At 43.4% G+C, this 23190-nt stretch overlaps 1 protein-coding gene across 7 annotated transcripts in view; it reads left to right on the top strand.

Moving 5' to 3' along the window:
• The first annotated feature begins 5109 nt into the window (after positions 1-5109).
• Positions 5110-23190, top strand: part of ZFAND6 (zinc finger AN1-type containing 6) — a 38478-nt gene continuing 20397 nt past the window's right edge. The window contains exons 1-3 of one of the 7 annotated variants that reach the window (XM_087744062.1): positions 5110-5249; positions 8221-8313; positions 20235-20334. In XM_087744062.1, the coding sequence (XP_087600188.1) occupies positions 20321-20334 (14 nt within the window). In that variant the 5' untranslated portion in view covers positions 5110-5249; positions 8221-8313; positions 20235-20320. Of the gene's footprint in view, positions 5250-7357; positions 7380-8220; positions 8314-12515; positions 12597-12638; positions 12664-20234; positions 20335-23190 lie in introns of those variants that run through there. The other 6 variants (XM_087744064.1, XM_087744066.1, XM_087744065.1 and 3 more) reach the window with 6 other exon arrangements.

The following is a 23190-nucleotide window of genomic DNA, read 5'->3' as shown; positions in this document are numbered from 1 at the left end:
ACAGGATCGTTGCTCCCCTTAAATTGCAAGGACTAGAGCAGAGTCAGATAGGGCCAGCTTGCTTGTGTGCATGGAGACTTTTCGGTGGCCGAAGGAATACTGCTGGCCTGGTAGAGCATCTCTGGTCCCTTTATACTCACAGTTTAGCAGTTGGTACCCTCTGGCCTTTCTGTACAGTGACCTATTTGCACAAGGGTTTATGCAAGCATGGTATATGGATACTTTAATGTTACCGAATTTAGAACTCCAGATTTTAGTTTTGAATAGTAATTAATACTAAAACTCTGTTTCTACGGTAGGGTGAAAGGCAAGCATATGCGGAGGCCGACGTGTTAAATGCTACTGTTATGGGTAGGATCGAGGAGCACAGAGAGGCTCTCGGTGAGACTGGAGTTCGCTGTGTTGATGACTAGACATGCACACTGTGAGCCACTCCTTCCCTGAAAGACTTTACTATCTATGTAGACAAAGCAGATGCAGGAGAAGGAAAAGCACAGAGGTACAAAATAATTTCTTTGCCTAAAGTTACTCATCGGCTGACAATGGCACACTGTTCTCCTGAATACCAGGCCATGCTCAGGGAACTATTTAACGTGGATATTAAAAGCTTAAGTAGGGAGTCGTTAAGATTTTAAAAGGCCCCAGCCCAGATTTCTAAACAAGGCTATCTAGAAGGAAGCTCCCAGATTTGTAACCGTGTGGCAAAATAATCTGGCTCATTTTGAAAGGTGCTGAGCAGCCCAGCAGCTCCGACTAGAACCAGGCTGGAGCTCTGCTCTGTGGAGGACCGCCATGAAGGACACTGAGCAGCTGGTTTGCTGCAGTGGGCATTGTCCGACGTGCTCCGCCTGGCATCCCGCTTCCCTGTTTTTACAGTTTTGATCCATTCATTCTCAACCTTTATCTGTGTTTTTACCTGATGTCCTTGGTGATGACTCCGCTTTCCCCAGACCTCCTTCTCTTCTCCCCACCCCTTGAGAGGCAGATAAACATTAATTATTTACAGGGGTGGACTCATGTCTCTGACTGGTAAACCAGCATACAGAAAATAAAAGCAGAGTATTGAACTTTTTGTACGTTACGAGGCTTTTTTATTCTGACCATTTTCACAACAGACTTGATGAGTAAGACTCCAGAATGCCATACATAAATGCCAAGAAATGGGATTTTCATTTCTGCATTTTTTGATGAGAAATAGTCTCTGGGTTGTTTTGGAAAATGAATGGTGAAAGCTGGAAATCCTAATGGTAATCAGTGTTTTTTCATTTCCATATGTGCATCTTTCTTGCAAACTATGTAGCATTGGTGCAGTAAATATCCTTTATGTAATTTAAAAGTAAAATGCATCATGAAGCATGCTGTTAGTTCTTGATGATAACATCATATAAACAGAAGCATGAGAGAATCTGAAAAGATCCTGGGCCAATTTCTGCTCTTGGCTAAAATCCTACAACCCCCTTGAAGTCAGCGGCGTTCTGGGCTTGCAAATACAAGCAGAACTTGGACTCTAATTCTACAGATCTCTGAATGTGGGCATTGCAATAGAGAGCTGGCATTGCTGCTCTTGGGAGGCCACTGCCAAATGACTGCTGGGCGCAGTTTCCAGTAGGCCTGGGTAACTGAAACTCCAGCTCATCCTGTTAGGGTAAGGCTTAGAACAGAGGGCAAAGGGGCTGTGGAAAAAAATCCAGTGAGATTCAGAATCAAATCAAATCAAATTTAAGACTTAGTTGTTCAAGAAAGTCTTGTGCTTATTTCTTTTGGATTTTTATAGGCTGTCTCTCAGGAAGTAGGGGCCGATTCTGCTCTCATTAAAACCTGTGGTGAAAATCTCAGCAGTCTCAGGGGCTGCACGCTGGGCCCCAAACAACTAGATTAGAAAAACTGAAATGATGTTAGCACTAACACCTGATCCAAAGCCCACTGAAGTGAAGAAGAGACTTTCTATTTACCAGCTCTGAAGAGAAATCTACCTCAAAATGAATACATTACTAAGATTCCTCAAGTGATTTCTAAAGCTTCAGCAAAAGAAATAACAAGCTACTATAGCAGAAGCAAACATAAAAGGAACCAAAGAAAAAGGTCCTCTGTGTTAGCAGATAGATTAAATGGATTTGGGAGAAGGGAGTAAAAATTAGAAGAAACTCCCTTCAGAAAATTTGTGCCAACGTTTTCTAAAGAGGTATATGAGTAGACGGCCCTTAAAAACATGAAAATAAGTGGTGCTGAGATATCAAGGTGATAGGAACCTTAAGTTATGACAGGCAGATCTAAATAATGCAGGTCAAGGAGAGTAAACACTGTTTTGGTTGTGACGTTATAGATGAGGCAGTAATGTTCACCGGTTGTTCCATTTTGCCGTACATCATCAAATCACCAGCATAGCTGGGAAACCTCTGACCTCCCTCCTGGGTGTTGCAGCTTGTACTGGGATCCCCTACTTAATTGTCTGGAACTTTTTTTTGGACTGCTCTGTCGAAGCAAAATCACGCCTGGTAGAATGAAGTTGTTCCGTGAAGATGAATATCCCACTGTATATCGGGCTCCACGTGCTTCTGGCGGTCCTATGTCCTGCTGAACGTTTGTGTACTCTTAAAAATCAAAACTATTCCTAACAAAGTGGACGAATCTGCAGTGGTCTACAGAAAACAGGCTTCTGTTTTCATCTGCTGGCTCAGGGTCAGTTTTGGCTTCCCATCTTTAGCTGATTTCTGACCCTTTCTCAGGGTCAAGGATGCCCTTCTCTGGGTGGTTAACAGCTCAGTTGTTTCTCTGATTATATACTTCCTTCTTTCCCTTATCCTACTTGAGTTTAGCAAGGTTTTTTACCCTGTCAGTAGTGAAGTCCTCAAACGAGAAAATTGAATGCTATTTCTTTGATATTATGTCTTCCATTCACAATGGATCAAGATGAACATTTAATTTTTAACTGCATCCTTTATTCTACCCCAAGAATAAGCCTGGCCGTCTTGTTTATGAATTTTCTCCCTCGGAGACAGTTTGACTACTGGCTCTTTCTCTGCAGATGACATAAAACTTTGCGTTCCCTATTTCCCAGTTGTTTGCCTCTTTTGAGTTGTGGCAGCTTCTGACACAAACATACTGGTTCTGAATGCTTCAAGAAATCTACTTACTGCAGCATTATTGCAACTGAGTTTTCTCGTTTTGGCACGAGAAAACTGACAAGCATCATGCGCAACTTGAGCAAGATCACATCTGAACGTTCTGCTGCCCCCCCTTGACATTTGATGCCATAACTTAACATTTGTTCCACCATGTGTTGCTGGTCAATAACTCCTGGCAGGAGGTGTCCGTCTTGTTCACTGTTTGCATTTCCCTTTTTATTCCCGCTGCTGTACTGCCAGCTGTTGTGCTGGTTGCTCACAACTGCAAAAGAATCAGTTGGCCTTTTTCTGAGCAGACACTGTGAATGTTCCACCCGACTATTCTGCATCTATATTTCTAATGATGAGATGCAACCTGGCACAAAGAAAGCAGTCCGAGATGAACCAAAGGGAATTTAAGGTTTAAAAAAATCATATAAAAAAAAGATGAGTGTGGAGAGGCTTGGAGGAATGTGATCATCACTCCCCACAGCTCCTTATGATTACTGCTGAGACCATGAAAGCTCTCCAAATAATGTTGTGGGGAATGCTGTGATACCCACATGCAATGCAGGTCATCTTCTGTTCATGCAACCTGGCATTTGGAAGACTTATTGCATCAGTGAAGGCAGCCAAGAGTGAATAATCTGTACCAAAATAGCTGTAAAGCTATGTTAGCACTTCCATGCTGGTTGCACCAGCATTTTCTGGTGGTGTGGATCCAAGCTCAGATATTCAAAACAAAAAAATTAGGGGCCTTCTTCCCATTAAGTGCTTTTGCCAGGTTTATGGATCTACCTACTCAGCTCACAACACTGGTCATAGTGAGCTCTTACCAATGGAAGATCCCTGCTTGGACTTTATCTTTGCTGAAATCTTTATGTGTCCTCCTGCAATGCTTTCCTTAGGATAATCTTGAGTTTCTCTGCTCAAAAAAGACCAAAAATTTTAAAATCTGTTCACTGTTCTCCTAGGAAATGGAAACATATTTTACCCATCCTCGGCTTCTCTCGCTTCCCTTGAGCCTCAAAACTGCTCACTTTTCTTTCTGTCTCCAAAACTCTCTCCAAACTCGGCTCACCTCCTGGCAGCTCCTCCAGTCTTGGCCTGCTCCTGTCCGCTGTCCACAGATAAAATTCCTCTTTTATTTGGCTTGTTTCATCTCTCTGGAATCCTGTCCTCCCTTCCTATTTGCTTTGAGCCGCCAAGTCACTCATCATCCTTATATCTCACCTTTAAAACCTTCCTTCATGGTATAGTTCACAGCCGCCTGTGACATTAGGCGAGACTGTGTATAGCGGGTGCGACGTGAAAAGGGTCAGTGTAAAAATAAGCTGTGGTGTATTGTCTCAGAGCCCCACATGAAAAAAAAAAAAACCAGAAAACAGAAACAAGTCATGTGACATATTGCAGATAACGAGAGATTCAAGATCTGCAGATGACTTTTTAGAGGGGATATAAAGCAGGTGACCAGCAAGCGGGCGGCGGGATGAGCAGACCTCCCCAGAGCTGCCCTGAGCCCACCCAAGCGAAGCCCGCTCTGACAGAAAAACCTTTTCCTTCATGGATTTACAACACCCCCGTGGGCAGAGGGAGTAGCAGTACGCAGCTACACAGGGTTTTTACAGCGAAATGAATTTATTTGGTGGGGGGAGGAGAGTGGACCACGACGTGCCGAGAGACTGCGCCGTCTAAGGGGGCGATCTCCTCGGGGGCTGACCCCCAACGGCCGCCGCAGGCCCCGTCCCCCAGACTGAGGGGAACAGCCCCCAGCGCCGGCCGGGCCTCCCGCCCGCCTCAGGGCTCGCCCGCTCAACCTGCCCGGGGCTGGCGGCCGCTGCCCCGCTCCCACCCCTGCGTTCGCCGCAGGTCACTCGCTAGGGGGGGGAAGCACGGGACGGGCCGCTGTCCCTTTAAATAGCATTCTGTGGTGCACGTCGCCGCCGTCTCCTTGTAATAATTAGTCGCGGGCCGTAGCACCGCCTCCTCCTTCTCCTCGCGGCCTCCCTTCCTCGGCTCCGCCAATCAGCGCCCGCCCGCGTCACTCTGAGGGCAGCGAAACACGGAGAAAGGCAAAAAAAAAGTTTGGTGAGGAGCGAGCGGGGCCGGGCGGGCGGCGGTGGGACGCGGCGGGCCCGGAGGCAGGTGAGGGGAGCGCGGCTGGGCCGGGACCGGCGGACGGCGGGCTGGGGGTAGCGGCCCCGCTCTGCGGCGGGGCAGGTGGGGCGGCGGCCGCCCGCCCGCCGGCCCCTGGGGAGCGGCGGGGGCGCTGAGGGGAGGGTTCCCCCCTTCCCCCCCCCCCCCCCGCGACCCCCGCAGCCGGCGGGCCTGGGGCTGCGGGGCGGCGGCGGGGCCGGGCCGGGCCCAGGGCCCCGGGGCTCTTTTTCTCCCTTTTTTGGTCGTTCCTTCCTCCTCCCCTCACCCCCCCGCCGGGCAGCTCCTCGCTGCGTGCGCAGGAGCCATCCCAGGGCAGAGGTGTTTGTACTCGTGTCCTTGGGTGGAAGGGGAGAGGCAGCCTGCCGGCCCGCGGCGCGCCGCCAGCCCTGCGCCGGGCGGCCCCCGCCGCCGCTCCCCTCCTTCCTCGGCCCCGGAGTTATTTTAGTTCGGCTGGGAGAGGCCGGGGACAGAGCTGGCGGGGTCGGCCTCCCCGGCCGGCGGGTCTCCCAGCGGCCGGGGGGTTTGGACTTGAACTGGCGGCGGTGCCCTGGAAGGGGGAGGGCTTCCCCGTCGCCCCTGTGCCGGGCCTTCCCCCGGGCCCGGGCGGCCGGGGGCTATCGCAGCGTGCCTATCTGCTCCTCGGATGAGTTCAGTGCAGCGGTTTTGGGTGGTCTGGGGACAGGAGTGTTCAGGAAGCAACGTGCAGTTTGTGTTGTGGCACCTTTCCAGTTAAACAAGGGTTTAAGCCTACACGGTTTGTCATCCTGTTGTGTTTTATTGTACGAAAAGTTCTTTTTATTGTTGTTCTTGTGTTCACCGAGGAACCCTCTGAAATTTAACCGATCTTACTCCTAGGCTCTGCAAAAAGCCTGGAGCGATAGATAAGGGGTGCGAACATCCACTCTTGTTTCCACAGGATGTTAGGATGGGGGAATCTTAAAAAATAAAAAAGTGCTAACTATCTTACTGCCAGTAACAACGGCAACAACAACGAAATACAGAAGCTTCCACCAAATGTGCTGATGTAACGTGGAGGCATTCGGCAAAACCGACGGTGGTTACTTCTCCCCCTGCGTGGACTGGCTTGGAGCGCACCGTTGTGTTCGGAAGTCCATTCCCTGGGTGTTTGTCCAGGCTTGTCCTATAATAGATGTCATTGCATAAGAGTTACGGGGAGTAAACAGCGTGCTGAGTTTCTTTCATTCTTCTAAGGATCTGTGCTTGCATCTTAACTGTGTCAGACTGTCTGTGTACACTGAAGAGAGAGGGGTGCAGCTTGGTAAGCTGCCCTATGAACTTTAGGGGAAAAAAATGAAGAAGAAACTATTCTCTTCTGCTTCCTGCTTCCAAGCAAATGATTTTTTTTGTCTGATGTCATCTTAAATAATTTCTTTCAAAGAGTGCTAAGCCTCTTCTGAACTGGGGATGATGGTAACTCAACAATTGAGGAAGCAAATATGTCAATTCCTTCCTTAGTCTCTTTCCTGTCTCTCCTTTAACTTTTATAGCTTTGCTCTTTGCGTTCTGCCTGATTTGTTTATCTAGTGCTGAGGTACCTACACCTGTTTTCGTATTAATTATCACCTAACCTAGAACAAGGGGACTGGCTCTTTTCTGATTTGTCATATACTCGTTCAGGCCAAAATAACTGTGTTTTGGGAGGATTTTTGTTCCTTATGATACTGAATATCAAAGTCTATGACACATCAGGGGCATAACTCCTTGGGTTTCCTGCGTTCCAGATAGTTTCCTTCAGTAGTGAAGAATTCCTTCTCCTCTATCTCCTGTATGTATTTCATAGGATACCTCTTAAAATATTTTTTGTCTTACAAAACTCTGAATCATGTTAAAATAATAACAGATTAAGCTAAATTTACTTCTCAACTAATCATGAATTTATGGCAAAAATGAGCAACATTGTTACATGATATATCTTTAAGAGTGTACTTTTAAGAGTCTAAGAATGTAAGTTTACATTTCAACTTCTTGTTACTTTATGGACTCAGATGGCACATTCAAAACCTTATACAAACAGCTTGAAAGAGATAGTGGCAAGTTATCGGAAGGAGAGTAGCATTAACACAAACTACTGAAAAGTTGCCATGGTTACTGATAAAGGTAATCCCTGTTTCTGTGAAAGTGTGTCCTTTTGTAACAGCTATATTAATCAGTCTGATTTCTGAGAGAATTGCAAGTATACAAACTTCTGGCTCCATTTTCTTGGCAGCTAATAGCTATGCACCTATATATATATATTTTTTTTTTTAAATACTGAATGGGCTATGACTTGCATTCAAGATACTTGATTTAAGCTATGGAGAGTATTATAGATTACATGTAAATGTGCTTGGAGCATGCTGAATTCAATGGAAACTAGTATACTGCAGTTTTTTTTCACCCAAGAGATATCTGATGCCAAGGAAAAGTTTTTTAAAATGTCTGGATCCTTTCTCAAGGACTCTGACTGAAGCGAGGGATGTGGCCATCTATTACTGGAGGCCTCGGTAGTGCAGCTGTACAAGATATAATTCCATGTCACGATTTAAAAACAAAACACCCCCCCCCCACCCCCCCACCCCCCCAAAAAAAAACCCCAAACAAAACGACAAAAAACAACCAAACCCAAAAATCAAATCCAAACCAACATGGCAACTGCTGAGAGTGATGTAGACCTGTTATGGATGTGCAGGTTTATAGGCCAGGTGATAGCAGGGGAGGAGGGGGAAGCAATTGTCTTAATGGCTTATGCCCTACATAGAAGGAAGCAGTTGGAATTTAACATGTAGATGAACTTCAATAAGTTGTGAAGGTAGCTAAGGTTTGGGTGGTTTGAGATAGCTGCTAAAACTTCTAGGGGAATGTGTTTCTCTGGTGCATCTGTACTGCTGTCCAGACAGCTAACCAGTTCTTTCTGATGAAGACCCAGTATTTACCACATGCACCTTTTTGTTGTTTCCAGATTTGATTATTGCAGTGCAGCAGTACATCTTGGATTGAAAGCAGCAAGAGAAATCTCAAAGTTCTTCAAGACTACTGAAGTCTCATCAGTCTGGTATGTTGCTCTCTAGACTCCTGGAATAGCAAGTTGAATTCCTTGTATATGAGGGCCTCCTTCGTTACTCCTAAGGATACTGAAGTTTCTAGGACCTTGGCTTTTCATCAGCAACTTGGTTCTCGGGAAGTAATATGCTACTAAGAACTATGCAACTATGTGTTGCTGGGGTTGTGTAGAAGTTTGTTTTTGGTAGTGGTGGTCGTACCAGGACAATGAACCTTCAGTCAACATACACTCTGAACTTGTTTTCATCTTGCTTATCCTGCCTGGAAATTCCAGGTACTTTTGCAGACTTTTAAAACTAAAGTCAGGTTGGAAAGGAGCTATTGCTAGTTGACTTTCTAGAGGCTGCACACAGATGTATTGAAGAATCTATAAGAATATGAAAAGGAATGTTTCTTTCATCGCATGGGGAATTATTCCCTCGCCCCTGTCCTTACATAGACATGGCCCTCATGAAGTTCATGTTGTTTAGTTTTGATAAAAAATGATTACTAATGTCACAAAATCATTTCTCAAATGCCAAAGTTCTGAAATTCCTATACTAATGTACTGTTAAAAGTGATATATTTGCAAAAATATCTTATACAGCAAGGTTATGAGAACTATTGTTTATAAAGCGGATTGCAGCATCTGAGGGTGAGAAAGGAATGGGAAGGTAAATATTACTTTTAAAGCTGTCTCTAATAATAAAAAAGCTAAAAGGCAGCTGTAATTGTTTAATAAATAAAAATTCAGCACATGCTGTAGTGCTGACATAATTGACAACCAGAGGGTAAAGTCCTTTTCTACAGTGCAAGTTCAGTATGTGTATGCCGCAGTTCAGTCGCTTTGCTACTTATTAATGTGTAGAGAATCCAGGAGGTATAATGTATTCAAGACTGTGAAAAACAGGTGCAAAATTGTGAAGAAAGCTCTTGTGATTCACACTGATCTGCTGGGAACTGGGCAGCAAGTAACCATCTCTTCATCTAATCCCTGAACAGCCATCACTTGTAGCTTTTGATCGCTACTATTCTGGTCTCTGTTTAAACTGGTGACTTAAAGATGAAAGGCTCTGTTCTTGATCTCTTGAGCTGTCAAGTCCTCCAAACTTGCTGTCTTCTGTATGTGTAAGATTACAGAACAAATGGCCTTTTTGCTGTTCCACGATTACAATAGTCAAATGAGAGTCAGGTGCTTTCTCTTGTTGCTGTCCTCAGTGCAAAGTTCAGTGGCAGCAAACTGAATCTTTTACACTGTTGTCAAAGCTTCCCTGTTTAATATACTTGCAGCTGCAATCTGCTATTTTGTTTTTTTCTGCATTGCTACAGATATTGTAAGAGGAGCAAAGGCATAACTTGAGCCTGGACCTTAAAATGATGCCTCTGCATTTTCTCCAAAATGTGTGTGTGTGTGTTTACAGGGAAAAATAGGTGGCTTATGTGCAGAAACTGAGCTTATAAATTAGGCTTTTTAATGTCTAGTTTCACTAGATCTCCTTCAGCATGGGATAATAACTTGAATAGCAATTTTTTTATGTCTGGATTCCCAACATCTAGGTAGAGATGTGTTTCCCCATGATTTCTCGTCCAGTGAGGTAGGGTCAGGTGTGAACCCAGTTTCGACAGCCCACTTCACAGACTTTTTGGGGATCTTTTACTGCTGTGAGAATAGCAAATTACTCTTGAGGCATTCTTAGTATCATAGTTTTGTGTTGTGTGTGGGTTTTTTGTTTGTTTGGTTTTTGGGGTTTTTTTTTTGGTTGGTTGGGTTTTTTTTGTTTTAAATGAGGTAAGGTAAGCAAATCTAGGAGCTCACAGTGCTGAATGGAGCAGAATCTGCTTTGCCATTCCCCTTATGCTCTGGGTAAGCCATGCTCTTGCTTATCAGAAGCTGGCCAAGCTTCTGCCAGATCAGTGACTCAGAGGCAGATGGAAGGGTCTGATGAGCACCAGAGCTGGGCTACGGCAGTGGGCCAGACTGCATGACTGGGAGGGGAAAGGTGGGGAGAAAAAGGGATGAAACTTCTCCCTCGTAGCGATAAGGAGCTGCTAGTTGCCTGTGTAACAGAAGCATAAGCTCAAGTGTGGAGTGTTTCATGATAAAAGTTATTTTTTTCATCACCATTGCAGTTGTGAGGTGGCTAGACTTCTGTGGTAGCTTTAGAGCTGGAGAGTTTTGGGGTAATGTCTGTGGTGTGTGGTTTTTTTTCTCTCCTTTTGAAAGTACTCAAACAATAACACTGACTTTGGGGTTGTCATGTCCTCTTCAAGCACTAGGCAGTGTGGCTGATAAGATTTGTGACTTCTGCTGTTGTTTTTATGGGCCTAAAGTTAATGGGCTCTAAATTGAAGCTTTCCAAGGTTGGTTACTGAGATACTTAGAGGACACTTTACTGGTACGTTTTATTTGCATGAACTATATTCTTGGTTTTGATTGCTTAGATAACGTTTGGTCAAAAAAGTGTCATGTAAGTATGGTCTCGAAGTTATCCTCAGGGGACCCAATTAACCTCTAGCAGTACTGACTCTTGCAGAGCACTGAATTCAGGTGCAAGGGTTAAGGTCTGGTTCTTTCAGCTTATATTTTAGGTTCTGTAGGGGAAGTTATGTAAATCTTGTTAATTCTGTTCTTGTAGTGTTTCATACTTACTAACTTAAAACCGTACGAATTGCTGCTTTTCAGTCCTGTTTGGATTTGTGGCGTGATAGATTGCTCTAAAATAGAAGGTAACACAAAATGTGCTATTGGACTGTTTTTTGAGGACTTAAATGTCCTTCCTGAAGGTGTGTTTTATGCTCTTTTTGGTGTATGTATCACAGCTCAAGCAAGTACTTCGCTGTAAATACTTTCCTGATGTTGGGTGGTATTTGCAGTAAAGCAGTATGCTGAACTGTCTTGGACTTTAATCTGCATTAGGAAAGTTAAAACAGATACCTGTTTTGTGGTATAGGCGGTAGGTGAGGTAGGGGCAGGCTGCCTAGACGAAATTGGTAAGAACCAGGAACCAGGAGGAGTTTTTCCTCTTTTTTTCCCTGCACAGTACAAAAACAACCCACATGTGCTTACGCTGACAAGTACTAAATCTTCCTCTAGCTTAATATTTTTAGTTATTTTACACTAAACACACGAAAATGCTTTATATAAGGCAACCTTGCTAACCAGGTAAGTCTTGTGTAACTATGATGATCCTCTGTGGGTGCAGGAGGGAGCAACGCTGGCTGCGTTCTGGCTCTGCCCCGTGTTGCGTGTTTGGAACGGGGCAAGGTTTTTCTCAAACGAGGTGTCGTATCTGCGGTTGTGAAATATTTATTAAGCCTTGTTTTGTTTTTACTCTTCTTGCGTGTTCCAGGCTTTTCACTTGATAGATGGGTAGGGAACTGCATCAGCGTTTACACTGAGGAAAAAGAAACGCTTTTAATCCAAACGACGGGTTTTTCCCTAGCGTTAGGAGGAAGCTGTGCGGTGAGGAACGCTGTTGACTGTCAGAAGGTGAACTTGTTCAGTCAGGTGAAGCCTGAATGCGCACGGAAAGTTTCTGGCAGGGCCGTGGTACCTTGTGCGATGGGGACGGCCGCTTCCTGCGGAGCTCCCCTTCTGCTGACTCACGCTTCACGCTGCTGGGAGAGTCTCTGCATCTGGCAACCCGACGTATTTTTAGCCGGGGTTACTAATTTATATAGCGTGCCCGGCTTCCCAGGGTAACTCCAGTCACTCGCGACGAGTGGATGGGCTCAAAACCCACAGCTAATTTTATCCTGGAAGTAGAGCAAGCGGCAGTTGTGTAATTGCAGCGGGAGAAGCGTTTCCAGCCCGCTCGGATGCTCTCCTCTCCTCCGCCCTCGGCCCATCCGGCGGGGGAGCAGCGTGCTGGGTAGGGGCCGGTGCCCCGCAGGGGTCGGGGCCGGCGGGAGGCCCCGGGGGCCGGTCGCCGGGGGCTGGTCGCCCGCTGCCGCCCGCAGGGGCGCTCGCTGGAGCTCGCCCGGGGCGACGCGTCGCCAAAGGTTGTCGTTTGTCACAGCCGGCAGCGGGGTCCTGTCCCTTTAAGAAGCAGCTTGCCCAGGGTGTTCTAACCTGCCCAGCCTAACCTGCTATCAAGGAAAAAGTTCTTTAAATAATGGATACGCCGCTCCGCCAATCGGGGAGCGGAGCCTGGCCGGCGGGGCGGGGCTCCCTCGCCTGGACCAATAGGAGCGGGGGAGGCGGGGCTCCGCGTCCAGGCTAGGTTGCGCCGAAGTACAGCTTCAAGTGAAGTTAATCTGGGGTGAAGCAAACAGAAAATTGTGGAGATTTTGTTGGTAGGAATTTTCCGGTTCTAATCGCGTCGTGTGGCGTTGTTTCGCCCTCGGGGGCAGTGAAGTTCATGTGCGTGGGGCTTTTTTTCATTGTTTCGCTTTCTAATGATGGCAGAATATTAACATTTATGCAGGGAAGCAGAACAAAAGGGCTCTTTAGACAGGAAATAAGGTGTTGAGAGGCTCAAACTTGACCGAGTTTCTTTTGTCGTCTGTTGGCTTGCACCGGGTTTTTCTGCGTGGAAGGATCGAGTCGTTCCACCTCGTCTTATGGAGAAATGTTAATTCTAAAATAGCGAGGATAATGCTGCTGTTTTGGAGTTACACAATGTTACAGGAAGAGAGCTCGATTTTAACTCTAACTTCTCTGATTCTGATGAGATTTGAGCTAACTAATTCTGACAGCTGCTGTGGGATTATTCAGTGATAGCATTTGCTCTAAGTCATTTGTCTTAAATTGTCTTTTGTTGTATCACTGAAGACTGCTGTGCTGTTGTCTGTATATTTGCTCTTGATGAGGTGAATGTCTCGCAGGTCTTTAGCGTTTAGAACAAAGATATGTAAAAATTATGTAAAACATTGCAATTTTTCTCTTCTTTTTTAAGCAGTTTTGCAGAGTACCTGGGTCTGTCAGAGCTCTGATTACAAACACAGGCAGGAAAATTAAGTGTTATTGCCCTGTGTGGCAGCTACTACCCTTTCAGCAAAAAAAAAAGGGGGGGGGTAGATTTTTTTTTTTTTCTTCGGAATTGGTTAGAATCTCTTCTGAATCCTGTATTGCCTGATGAGAGCAGGTGTTTTCTTTGAGGGAAGATTGTTTTCAGTTTCTGCACCAGGTTTATTATATATGGTATTTTTAGTGACACTTTCTGCATCTGAAAGGTCTTCAGGAACGGGAAAAGTCCCATTTGCCATGGGTGGCATGGGATAGGGTGAGAGGGAAGAGAGCAGGAAGTGGAGAGTTGGGAAGCAGGGAGTTTCTAATGAGAACGAAGACTTTCTTTTAATTGTCATCCTTTCTGTATCTTTGAGAAGTATGTTAGATGAGGCCACATACAGAACAATGCTTTCAGAATAGTGAATATATTTTCTTACTTCCCTAAATATTTCCTGTTTTTTATAAAAACCATTTGTGTCTATATACAGCTGCTCGTGGGAATTGGAAAGAAATACCCGTGGCCCTAATACTTGTTGAGTCTAAGGAGTTTGATGGGTGGGTTTTGTATGATTAGTCAAGATGATAGAAGAATGGATGTGAAAATGGAACAGTAATCTTCCAGATGATGGTGGAAAGCAGTTGCTTAGACCTTCACTGAATGTGAACAAGTGTGATTATTACAGTATACCTCATTCTTTCAGTTTTACATTGAGCCATTTTGTTTTCTTCCAAAATACTGGGAATGAATTGCTTTTATATATATGGCAGAGTGTCTTGACACACTGGCATCTTGCCATGCTCCAGTGGCTTATAGGTCTGAATCACTTGCTATCTGTTTTTATCTGCTTATAGCATTTTTTAATGCTCTAGACTGTACTTAAACCCTGGAAATACTACTTTAGAATGAGCAGTGACTATATATGGTCTTTTAGCCGAGAGGTGGGCCAGATCTCATGTATCGGGGGAGATATTTAAGACCGGGATATGTAAGTGTTTAAATACCTGGATTTTGATTCGTTTCTTAACTTACAAGTGATGCTCGGCCTAGACTGAGTGGCTAGATCCGATGTCTGAGGGGAGGGCAAGAAGAATAGTGTAGTTCGCTGTAATTTCTATAAACTTATGAGTGTGTGTATTAGACTTGCGTAAACAAAAGGAAGTGAACTTAAGTATTTGTGTGCTATTAAATACTATGTTTAGCCAAAAGCTGGTTTTGCTTAGAACAGGAAAAAAGCTGAATACATGAGGCAACTTCGTTCATATTGCTTGACGACTGAGTAGCCATTCTTCTCGGGTCCCCTCTGCCCCCCAACTTAGTTAGGAAATATGTATTATCTGGGACCAATTTTCCCGATGTATTCAACACAGAAGTGAAATGCTCAACTCTCTCACCACATGTATACAATTCTAATGCAGGCTGTTTGTAGAAAGCAGATCTGCCCTAAAGGATAAACATACCACTTTGCTGGCACAGCTGTACAACTTCTGTATTCAGGCTACAGCAAATGTTTCTTGCCTGCATTCAAAGCCGTTGCTGGCAGGACCCGTGTTGTCCCCGCATGACGATTGGTTGTTCCAGCACTTCTTGTTCATAAAACCTTCTCCTGCACATGCTCCATCTGCAGATCTTAAACGCTGTGAATGTGTTGTGTGCTGTGGGATTTATGTGTCTGCTTCTTGTGCCAGGACGGAATATACATCTCTGATGTGAATAGGAGATTCTTAAAAGTGATTGTAAACCTGTGTACAAAATGCAGGACCAAATTTTATCTCGCCTGTTTATGAGGCAGAGGGGATCTGTGCTCTATGGTCCACTGGCTGCTGGTGGCACTTCCCAGTGTCATGAAGTGGGTGGCCCACCATGTGCCGGGATGGTGACCCTGCACTCTGGTTCTGTTTAATACTACTTGGAGAAGGCTGCATGCCTCCCATGGGATGACCTCTGTAAAATGTGCCCGGAGCCTTAGGGAGGGCAGACATCTGTCCTGCAAACAGTGACATGGGCTTCAGATCCCTGCTTGTGAGTGCCCTCTGCTACGCACAGCGGCCTCCTGCCTGTCTTCCAGCAGAGTGGGTCGTGTGAGCACTGGAGGCAAAGTCAACTAGGCTAGCTTAAATTGTTTTAAATTAGTGGCTTGAACCAACCCAACTGGCTCTTTTCCCCTCCTCTTCCTCCCCCTATTTCCCAAATGGTGTAGTGATAATTTCTGCTAATTGCTGTGTGCTCAAGGCAAAAGGGAGTGGGGGAGAGGAATAATGTCATTTTAGAGAGTTTCAGCTATATCCAGAAAGGGACATCTGCCCATAGTTTTAGATGTGGAGTTAGGCCTGTTAACTAGTTTGCTTGCAGTTTCTTGGAAAGACGTGGTGAAGGGTGAGCTCAGGAGCTGTTGACCGTTTCAGCCTTGCTGTTGCAGGGAAGATTGGTACTGGAAGGACAGCCCTCTGGTGCAGATACAAGGACTTCTCACGGAGATAGTTGGCCTCCTGTGGTGTGGAGCTCAGTCTGGGTGGGGCAGATGATCTGGCCAGTGATGTTTACACTGTAATAAGGTTTTGTGAAAATAAGCAGTTAATTACACATGACCTACAAAGGAATAAAAATAACTTGGATCTGTTCTTGCTTTAAAATCCATTTAACAGAGGCATGAAACATTTGGGATTTTTAAACCTGCTTATTTTTTTTTACCTTTAGAAATATCAGGAACATTAAGTCCTTCTTCCCTGTTCTTGTTGGATGTCTCAGATGTGTCATAAGCTTCTCAGCCCTTAATTGAAGGGGTGGGGTGATATATTTTTAACAGATCCCTTCTTTCAATTGTGTTTATAGGGCTTTTGAGCTAAATAGAGATTAGCAAAGCCAAAGCTTTGACAGTGCAAAAATTGTTTCTCCTCGATCAAGTTGTGTTTTCTTGCTTGTTCTCCAGTTGTTGACAGAAGCTGAGGTTTTTTTTTTCATTTGAAAAGTAACTTTTTTAGATATTAAATTATGCATTAAAAGATAAACCGAGTTAAATTCTAACTTGATCCATCTTCTGCTCCATTTAGATCAATGTAAGACAATCTTTTGAGTATTAGACAAATGAACACTTGCATTTGAGTATTTCCTAAAAATAGCTCCTTTTTAAGCAGCAGTTTTATTAAATGCACAGCTCTTCCTTTAACTTAATGGTTCAGCGATCTTGCAGAAGCCGAAACTGTCTCCACGCTGAAGACCACCCCTGCTCAGCTGTCCTGCCCTGTCAGGATGTATTTGTATCACAGGACTCTAACCTTCAGGATATGGTATTTGTCAGTCTGAAACATAATAATCCTGTATCTGGAGAACTAAAGTATAAACAGTGTGGCTGACTTGGCAGGCCCCGGCAACCACCTGAACAGTTTAACTAGCCCAGGGTTTAAGACAACACTGCACTGGTGTGTCCTGTGATTCATGATGCTAATGCACCTTTATCTATGTGAAGGATTAGGGAAACAAATATGAACTTAATAATCAAATTGGAATGGGAGCTTAATAGCAGTGTTTTTGAGGACAGAAGTGAGGTGCTTTCAGCTTGTTTAAATGTCTTGCATTGGATGTGTTTGTCTTTTAAATAAGGACTGAAGTTTTCACCATTAGTTTGAACAAGGTGGGAGGCTAGAGAGTTTTTGTGTGTGTGCCATTGAATGTAATTGGGCTGATGAAAGAATATTGCATGGGGAAGGCAGATATTTTCCACTTAAGATTTTGAATTATATTTGGAGGTGAGGGGCAAGGGAGAGAACCACCAATTCTGCAGGCAGAAATGTAGAATTTCTGTACCTAAATTGGGCATATTCATGCCTTTTTATGCAAAAGGCTATCTTTGAGTTAGACTGTCAGAAGAAAACATTTAATGAGTTGTTGATCGTGCTGTTTGTGAGGATGGGGTGGCAGGGGAGATACGAGACTGCAAAGGATAACATTATTTCTCTACTACCCCCTGTTTGAATTAAGATGTCTTTCTAAAATTATATGTAGAATCGAGGCCTTAATGCAATGCGATGTTTTCATGTAGCAGAATGTTTTCTGTGTAACAGAATGACCTTGCATTGGAATCTGCACCATTATCAAGGTAGGGGCAAAAGAAGTGGCTGTGTTTTGAGTGTTAAACTGAAACATTTGGATATTGTTCTTCCTGCCTAGCTCCTTCAGAATCGGGTAAGAAGCTTACAAGGTGGCTTTTGTTGCTGATACAGGAGTGTTTTCTAAGTGAACTTCAGACTTCTTGTGTTGGGATTATGCTATCCAAATATCAGGCTAGTATGACATACTGTTGGATATTGGTGTTAAGTCTGTGAATAAAGTGATCTTGTAGGTATTAATTAGAACTAGTTATCAAACAAATTTTATTGTCCTGGTGAAAAGTAACTAGAAAAGTAATTAGTGTTTTATGATACCAAAAAGATTTGATTACTAACTTGCAAAAAAAGAAAAAAAAAAAACCAACTGTGGCAATATGGAAGGACTTACCTGGAACACTTTTTAGGGAAGAGACTTTAGAATTGCTCAATAGGATTGTTTTGAATATCAACAGGATTTGTTTAAAGTATCCTGGGAGAGGAGGAAGGCAGCATTAGTAACAATAGGTCAAGGTAAGTGTATTATTAGTTACATAACAAACAAATTGTCAGCTGAATGTGACAAACCATGCAGGGGTTGAGACCAGTGCTGAGATCAAGGAGTATTTGATTTGTTGTGGACTGGCCTGGCAGCTGTGCATGATTTTTTTTTTTTTTTTTTTTTCCCCCTTCCTAATAAGTCTAGTCAAACTTGACTTAGTGCTTTGATTGCGATTTAAAACTCCTATGCATAGCAGGGAAGTACTTGACTGGCTTTAAAAATTTTTTTTGAAAACGACAACAAAAAATGTAATTTCACACTCTGGTTACTTAGTTGATTGTGTTGCCTTCCTGCATTTGCTTTTCTCTAACTTAGTGTCTGTCAGACTTTTGACTGTTACCTGTGGTCTCTCTTACTGCAAGACTTAGCTTGTTATTCTGCAAAGTCATAATGTGACTGTGACCCGTGGTCTTAAGTTTATACCTATCATTCTGTATATAAATAAATCCCTGATTAGTTGCTGCCTCCTTATCCTTCTATCTTCTACCTCAGATCCCCCATTGCACAATTAGAATGCTTGAAATATCAGCCTGCCTTGAGGAATACCTCTGTCCTTGCTGCAGCTCTGACACCGTAATTTCTCAGACTGTCAAGGCCTGAGATGAAGAATTCATTGAAACTTCTTTGTATGGCCTGATAGCTCTATCTGCTGAACTTGCACAGGGTGGCATATACAGTGTAAAATGGGCATTGCAGTGTTGCTGGGTTTACTTAAGCAGCATCAAGTTAGTTGTTAAAATGGTGAAGACTTCTCTTGAAACCCAGGGTTATGGGTTAAAATTAGTGATTTTTTTTTTAATGTAAGGGATACAAATATTCTTCAACAGTAGCGTGGGGGTTTTTGTCCTCACAAAAGGAGTGTGAGACACAAGATTTCTGGGAGACAGTGTTAGGGCATTGGGCTTTTTGTTTTTTCAAGCTATAGCTAGGACATCCTACTTGTGGAATTAGCCTAGTGTAATGTGGCAGCTGAAACTGTGTTGCCTGTGAAGGCATCTTTAGGCCAAGCTGAAGGGCATTAGTCTTGCTGATCTCCCTCTCGTTTCTGACCTTATACAATAATACAAGGGAATATATTGTGCTCTTTTTCCATTGTTTCCTGATAGAAGCCCCGTTGGCCGGTGTTTGTGAATGGAAGGGAATGAGCATTGTGATAGAGAGCCGCACCTTGCTGACAGTTGAGGTTCAATGTCTTGTGAACAGATTTTGTTCCCTCTTCATCCGTTCTAAAGTGTGATACAGGCTTTAATATGCCAAGCAAAATAATTGAGAAGAGGTCTGGCTTGCATTTTCTATGTTTGTCTACTTCTCCTTTATATCATGAATTTTCCTTTCTCTAGAAAGTGCTGTTACTCTGTCATGTGTCGATCTGTCCTCTGGCAGAATACGATCATTATGGCAAGAGGATAAAAAGAGAAATCAGATGTACTTAAAGAGTTATTGTTCAAAATGCTGCTACAAATGCAAATTTCTGTTTATGTGGCTTGAGGGAAAAGGGGGAATCCCATGGTGCTACTTAACAGCCTGGCCCTTTTGGATACAAGTCCCTCCCTTAAAGCCATGTATGGCTGTATTTTTCTATGTAGAATTGTAGAAAGAACTCTGTACAAAGGTACTATCGTAATAAATGGGGAGACAGTGGCATCCAGCCATGCTATTTTTAGGCTATTGTGCTCTTAACTTGCTGATCTAAGTGTTCTGGACAGTAAGTGGGGGAGACACTGTACTAGAAATGCTTGCTTACATAGCTGAATCTTGTCTGAAAACAGAATGAATAGCAAACTTGGTTATCGGAAAGGCAGTTTAGAGTTGTACCTGGAGTATTAGTAGGTAAAAAGGATGCCCTGGTGATTAAAGCACCATGTTTGCAGTGCAGACTCTTACTCGAAAGCTGTCAGCTCTGGCTTTCTCGTCAGTTGAGAAACTGAAATACATGCAGTCTGTTCTGTATGGGCTTAGGAAAGAAGTATAAAAAACCCCCCTGTTTTCTGTTCCATGATGGCAGTGGGAAAAATGCCAGTTGTCCTCAATCAAGTTTCTTCCAATAGTTTTTAAGCTTTTCCTAGACAGTGTAATGACCTCTCCATCTGAGCAAGTGGTGTAGTTTTAGAAACCTTCAGAAAGGAGAGTGTCTCACCCTGCACATTTCTGATCATTCCTTAGCCCCTTATCTATTAATCTGACACTATCTTGGATAGTTAAGGCTGACACAAGGCAACTCAGTTTTCACTCTGACCTCTTGGAGATGCATACATTTTTCCTTGGCTTATACTATGAGTGAGGCTATGCCTTAGAGTTGAGTTCTGATACTAACTAGGTAGTTTTCACCTTCCTCCTGCAGCGCACTGTTAACCTTGACTCTTCTGGTACAGAGCTGTAGAGCTGAACCATAAACCAGATACAAGAACCAATCCAAGCTCTTGAAGAATGAAGCCTTCAAGGTAGATCTGTTCCTGGCCTAGCAACACTGTGGCGGGAGTATCTAAAGCACCAAATTACCTGTATCGTGAAACCATTGCACTGGTTGCATGTAAATATGTATTGGATGCGTGTATGTTGGTTGCACTTGGGTGTTTACACATTGCAGTGTTTCAGGCAGTGTAAGGTGACAGTTGAGAGGAAACTAAGGAAAGATGCAGAACTCCATAGTGTGACCAGCTGGTATATTTGTGTCTTCAGTGAAACTTGACAGTATATTAAAGTTATGGATAAATATCAGTTGCCCAGCATGGTGGCTGCTGATCAACTGTATAATATTTTTCCTATGCTTTGTGCAGGGTGATATGTTTTAGTATTTAGACATCCAGTAACTTGTTTGGGATCATGTAACCTGGCTTCCCCAGTGATTGAAATAATAATTAAGGGAAAAAAAAAAAAAACAAACCAAAACAAACCAACAAAACCTCCTAGAATAGCATTAGGGTTAAAACAAAGTAGCACCTTTGAGTCTCTTGGCTAAATTTAAGTGCGTTGCAAAAGATGAGGAATGCAGCTTTGCCACAGGGAACATCGTACTTACACCTCTTCTGCCGAAAACTTGTCCTTAAATGCCCTCTTTCTTTGGTCAGGCTTTAGCTTTAGGTTGAGTTCCCTGTCAAACCACAGTAAGGGTATTGTATAATTTTGAACACTTAAATTAGACATAGTGCATAATTCTAAATAGAGCAACACATCATGCATGATAGTCACAATGTTCTTGGAAGTTAAGTTGAATTCAAGATGCCCTAGCCAGAAATGATGATGAGGATCGTTTTATTTATTAACAGCTAGGAACCCTGATATTAGAGCAGGACCTCCCTTAGCATTAGCCCCATGTAGAACTGTAGCATTATGAGCTAATTAAAATTCTACATAGTGCTGTTTACAAAAACAAATTATAATGTGTTTTGTGCTTACTGTCAGTTCTCAGCAACAGGTGTTTTGTTAACAAGAAGCTGTCTATTTTGGGAACTCGTGTTAAAGCGGCTTTTATCTCTTCTGGGTTTGATATGCTTAAAATAAGTGAAACATGCTGTATTGAGTGAAGATTACTTATTCACTGAAGCTCAAAAGAAGCGATTACTGAATCTGTATCTATTCTTTCAGTAATTATATGTGTAATCTTGTAAGTGTTCGAATACTTCTTACAGATTATTTTTCATCAGTTTGTAAAGCCGAACCTGTTTTAAAATACAGCATCAAAACCAGTTTATGGAGTTGCCCTCCTTCTGCATCCCTTAAACTTTGGTCTAGTATCTTAAGGGAATGTAGAGAATTTTAGACTCTCCTGATGCTAATTTTACCCAGCCTCTGATTTCTGAAATGGCCGACTTCAACGTATGATGCCAAAGACAGCAGAATGTAGCCTTGCCTTGTCTGTTTCAGAGTAGCTTCCTTATCTTTTATCGAGCATTTTGAAAGAAGGCATTTCTGTAATCTGACAGATTTCAAGTAAACTCTAAATTTATAGGGCTGTGTAGAAGTACGGAGAGCAACTTGATGATTCGTGCAGTCTTTGGCTTAGGCACCTTAATGCCAAAGTACAGCTATCAGCACAAACTCTAGAGGAAAGAAAAGGGCTCCTCAAGCAGTATCTGCAGCTAGCGCAGCTTGACCCCGGTTCAGCTGCACGTGATGGAAGCTGTGGTTTGTGCGAGTTGATGTAGCAGACTGCTGACAAGCAATTACTGAGATGGTTTGATTTTTCTAATGGGTCTAACTCCTGAATTTTTATTCCTCTTGAGCAGAGATGCCACAGCAAGCACTACCTAGAAGTATGCTCTTTTATTAGTAGTTGCATGTTCCATCACAAGTGTAACTTCGTGTAAGGTTTCTGTGGCAGTATTGTCATAGAGACAGCCATCTTCCAAAAATGGACCCGCTGAGCTTGCCTGCCTCTAGCCTTAAATCTTGGGTGATCTGGGTAGGCTAAACTGAGTAAGTACAACCTTGCATTTTGGGAGAAAAATGCTTTGGTCTCTTCTCTGGCTTGTGTATGGACATACAGTGCTTTGGATAGGACAGCATGACCAGTGGGGTGGCTGGCCAGCGTCCTCTCTGCATTCCTCAGATATGCCTCTTGGACTTCTCTCACCATGACTCTCCCAGAGATACTAGTACAAAAACAGCTTCATGAAACATGCGACATGCTCTTTTTTCATGTTCGCTTTTCTTGGTCTGTAATTCACTCCAAAATTGTCTTCACTTTGTACAGAACAACTATAGTTACTGTGTTGCTCTCAGTGCTTTTAATGTTTAACTCGTTGTCTTTATTGAAGGTCCCTGTTGTGTCTTGCTGTAAACAAGCGTGTCCAGCTCCAAGGGTTATTTGCTGTTTTTTCTCTTGAATCCAAGAAGTGACTTTTGTGGTGTGTGTGTGGGTTTTGTTTTGTTTTTTTCACTTGTGTGCAGGTTGACCTCTCCAAAAAGGCAGCTTTGTCAGTTTAGATTTTCTGATAGTCATCACGGAGAGGCAAACTTAGAACACGCTACTGGTGCTCTTTCTGAAAGCATCTCCGTACTTCTCTGGGCTGGAGTTTCTTGGATTAACTGGGGTTGCCTACAAATGTATTGCACTGCTGGGGAATAAGAAGTAAATAAGAGGCTATTAAGTTTTCAAAGTCAGAGAAAAAAAATGATGTTTGTTTGAATTTCACAAAGTTTGAATGCTGTCATATGCAAGGGTCTAATTCTAGTGGTGCTGCAGTGTTAGTCTTCAACAACTAAGAAGTCAGAATGTACATGCTTAAATGTACTAACAAGGGTAATCCTTGGCATCTTGAGTTATATTTTGCTGCTTTAGGCTCAAACTGAAATAC

This window comes from Nipponia nippon, unplaced genomic scaffold (genome assembly GCF_047370975.1).
Source record: "Nipponia nippon isolate SJK-2023a ecotype South Korea unplaced genomic scaffold, ASM4737097v1 scaffold_9, whole genome shotgun sequence".
NCBI classification, from domain to species: Eukaryota; Metazoa; Chordata; class Aves; order Pelecaniformes; family Threskiornithidae; genus Nipponia; species Nipponia nippon.
Note: the sequence above shows the minus strand (reverse complement) of the source record. Positions and strands in the feature narration are given on the sequence as shown.